Source organism: Agrilus planipennis, unplaced genomic scaffold (assembly GCF_000699045.2).
Source record: "Agrilus planipennis isolate EAB-ADULT unplaced genomic scaffold, Apla_2.0 scaffold209, whole genome shotgun sequence".
Classification (NCBI taxonomy): Eukaryota; Metazoa; Arthropoda; class Insecta; order Coleoptera; family Buprestidae; genus Agrilus; species Agrilus planipennis.
The window spans coordinates 324179-327510 of record NW_020439069.1 but is presented as its reverse complement, the minus strand read 5'-3'; the positions used below and the strand labels follow the sequence as shown (position 1 = coordinate 327510).

Here is a 3332-nt window from a genome sequence, read left to right as displayed (position 1 = left end):
AGTTTTCAATAATATAAAAATTAATATTTTTAGAAATAAATTTAATTTTAAACTGATACACTTGGATGGTGCTTTTACTTCAGTTTTTAATTAATCGCCTTACTATCGAATTATTGTAGCCAGATTTTCCGCTTAGTAAAAGAATTTCATCAGAGCAAATTCTATATAAGTACGTCTAAGAAAATCATCAAAATAAAAACAGAATAACGTTCTCAAATTCGGGATGGAAACATTTCATTATCAAAAAATAACTGTGAAATCATTAGCCAAACTATAACTGTTTACTTTATTTTTGAAATATCGGGTTAATAAATTAAATGAAATATAATAAAATATTGCAAGATTCCAAATAGCACAAAAAAAAATTAATTCAATTATCTTTTGGTCCGGTCAAAAAGACTAAAACTTAGTTTTAGAAATCACCTTCCCTCATTTGGTTCACCATCAGGTTATTATCAGTCTTATAAAAGATATTGTCTGGCCTTTTGCATAGAGAATTTTTTTTCTGAATAATGCTTGGCATTCGGGATTGATGACCATGGTCTCTTTCGGTGAGAACACCGTTGGTGTGGTTTATCTGACGTATTAGCAACTACTGTGGTTGTCATTCTGGAAATAGCTGACGAAATATCGATAAGCTGCTCCATTGGTGTTCCCACCGAGGTTCCGGGTCAGTCCCAGTTTTTCTGTGGTTTCCTTGGATCACGTAGGCAAATGCTGGGGAAATCTTTCATTATCTTCTGTCTTCATTTCGTCCGTCTCATCTTTCTCACCCGAACCACCAGCCACTCATTCCCATGATTTCTGAAAGAATGCTGAAGGGGACCTTTTGCCCTACCTTCCGGTCCGGAGGGACTGCCCGCTCACCAGCGTTAGTGGCTGGTGGAAATAAAACACACAAACGTTTTTTTTTAGTGTAAACAAAAGAATCAGTTCATGAACATCAAGCCCGAATGCAAATATAACGCCGGCCATGAAAGTCTTAACTCTTTTTATCTGCATTCTATGCAAGAAATTGTAAAAACGTCATAAACTTGAAAATGGAAAAGTTATTGTACAAAATCTCTGAGGTGGTGATTTCCTGACAAAAATATGTTACACTTTTTCTGCAGATCATTTTACAATGAATAATGATCTATACTAAAGCAATGTATATGATTTATGATTACTTATACTTGTATTTTTATTTAGTTGTTTGCGATAAACCCTTTGAAGAATACAAATGTGGAAGTGCTTGTCAGACAACATGTGCAAACCTTGGTAAACCTTGTCCCATCGTAAACGTTAAGTGCACTGATGCTTGCTACTGTGTCAATGGTTATGCAAGAAATACTAAAGGGGTTTGCATTCCCCAATCGCAATGTAAAAAAGAAAACGTGAAAATATAAGATACAACCACTCAACCTCTTCAAACGGACTAAGTTTAATTTTTATTTGTTGTCAAATCCATATATTAGTAGAAATATACATGTATAATAGAAATTTAATGTGTAATAAATATGTAGTTTTATTTAATTTATTTTCAAACTTAACAGCAAATATAATTAGGGTGAACGTATATGTATAACCAGCTTGGTATGCTGTATATTGAATAATATATGCACGCTCCAACTTATTTACCTGTGATAAGGCAATGGGAAAAATAGAATAATACCCGTCGTATGTTCCTGATTTACACAAAATTTCTCAATTGTGGTATTAGATGTACATAATATAATTAAATACATTTGCAGTAGTTTAGCTATGCGACTGTAATCCGGTGAAATAGATATAGTAAAGGGGGTGGGTGTTACAGTTCTAAACGACTTAAATTAATTATATGCAATTACAGTTTGTATTTACAGTTCCTAATACGTAAATAAACCAAAAAGAGACACCCTAATTACTACAAAAGCTCTGTCTGCTGAAGACTCATGTGGACATTGTTATAAAGCGAGACTGTCTCGCAGTGAATAGGCTTTGTGGTAACTAGGGTGCTTCTTTTTGGTTTAGTTAACCCCTCACCACAGTCTCCAATTTCTACTCCTACTGTGTAATGTTGGTGCATAATTGCATGCGTTATTGCGAAAACTCGTAGGCTATCAACATTTTCTTCAACTGTTTTCACGTAATTACTGACACTNGGCTGAAACTATAGCTACAAGCTATCCAAGGATGGTACTATAGAATGTCACCTCAAGGTAGGCCTAGTGGCGTCATCTCTTGGTTAGGCCGGAAACTTATCAATCCACCCTCGTATATGCACGCTCCAACTTATTTACCTGTGATAAGGCAATGGGAAAAATAGAATAATACCCGTCGTATGTTCCTGATTTACACAAAATTTCTCAATTGTGGTATTAGATGTACATAATATAATTAAATACATTTGCAGTAGTTTAGCTATGCGACTGTAATCCGGTGAAATAGATATAGTAAAGGGGGTGGGTGTTACAGTTCTAAACGACTTAAATTAATTATATGCAATTACAGTTTGTATTTACAGTTCCTAATACGTAAATAAACCAAAAAGAGACACCCTAATTACTACAAAAGCTCTGTCTGCTGAAGACTCATGTGGACATTGTTATAAAGCGAGACTGTCTCGCAGTGAATAGGCTTTGTGGTAACTAGGGTGCTTCTTTTTGGTTTAGTTAACCCCTCACCACAGTCTCCAATTTCTACTCCTACTGTGTAATGTTGGTGCATAATTGCATGCGTTATTGCGAAAACTCGTAGGCTATCAACATTTTCTTCAACTGTTTTCACGTAATTACTGACACTTTTACACTTCATTACCATACAATAAATAACAATACAGAATTAGGATAACAACACAGAGAAACAAATAGCAGACAGAAAGATTCACATTGTCATTTTTTTGTTTTTATGGAAAAGAAGTTCTTCTAGAACCGTTTTATCAGGCCTTCTTTAGTGGAAATTGTCACCGCTATAGTTCCTACAACAAAGAAATCGTTTCTGTGCTTGGGATCAATTAATATAGAAACTCAAAAAATATTGTTAATAGTGTAATTTGGAACATGGCTCATTTGGAGCGGTGTATGGAGTAATAGACGTATGATAAAAATGCCGTCGATAAAAAAAAATAAAAATTAGAAAGCACTAGAAAGAGTAGGAATTCAAAGAGCGCTATGAAAGTCAATTACAAAAAGGACAGATCGAAAGTCAGGGCACATGAAGATTTAGTAATTAGTCGTAGTTACTATTAGAAGCAAAAATAGAATGTTTTATATTAGATTACTGTTTGTAAATAGTTAGGGGCGCGAGATGTTCTAGTTTTAAGGGTTGACTAAGGACAGTAACAAGTGTAGGCGCTTTTGTTTAGCCAGTCT

General features: G+C 34.5%; 1 protein-coding gene across 1 annotated transcript in view; it reads left to right on the top strand.

Moving 5' to 3' along the window:
- LOC108738156 (von Willebrand factor) overlaps positions 1-1408 on the top strand; it is a 7496-nt gene extending 6088 nt beyond the window's left edge. Inside the window, exon 4 of the mRNA XM_018471418.1 lies at positions 1192-1408. Coding sequence (XP_018326920.1) covers positions 1192-1388 — 197 coding nt within the window. The 3' untranslated portion in view covers positions 1389-1408. The remainder of the gene's footprint in view (positions 1-1191) is intronic.
- The last annotated feature ends 1924 nt before the right edge of the window (positions 1409-3332 follow it).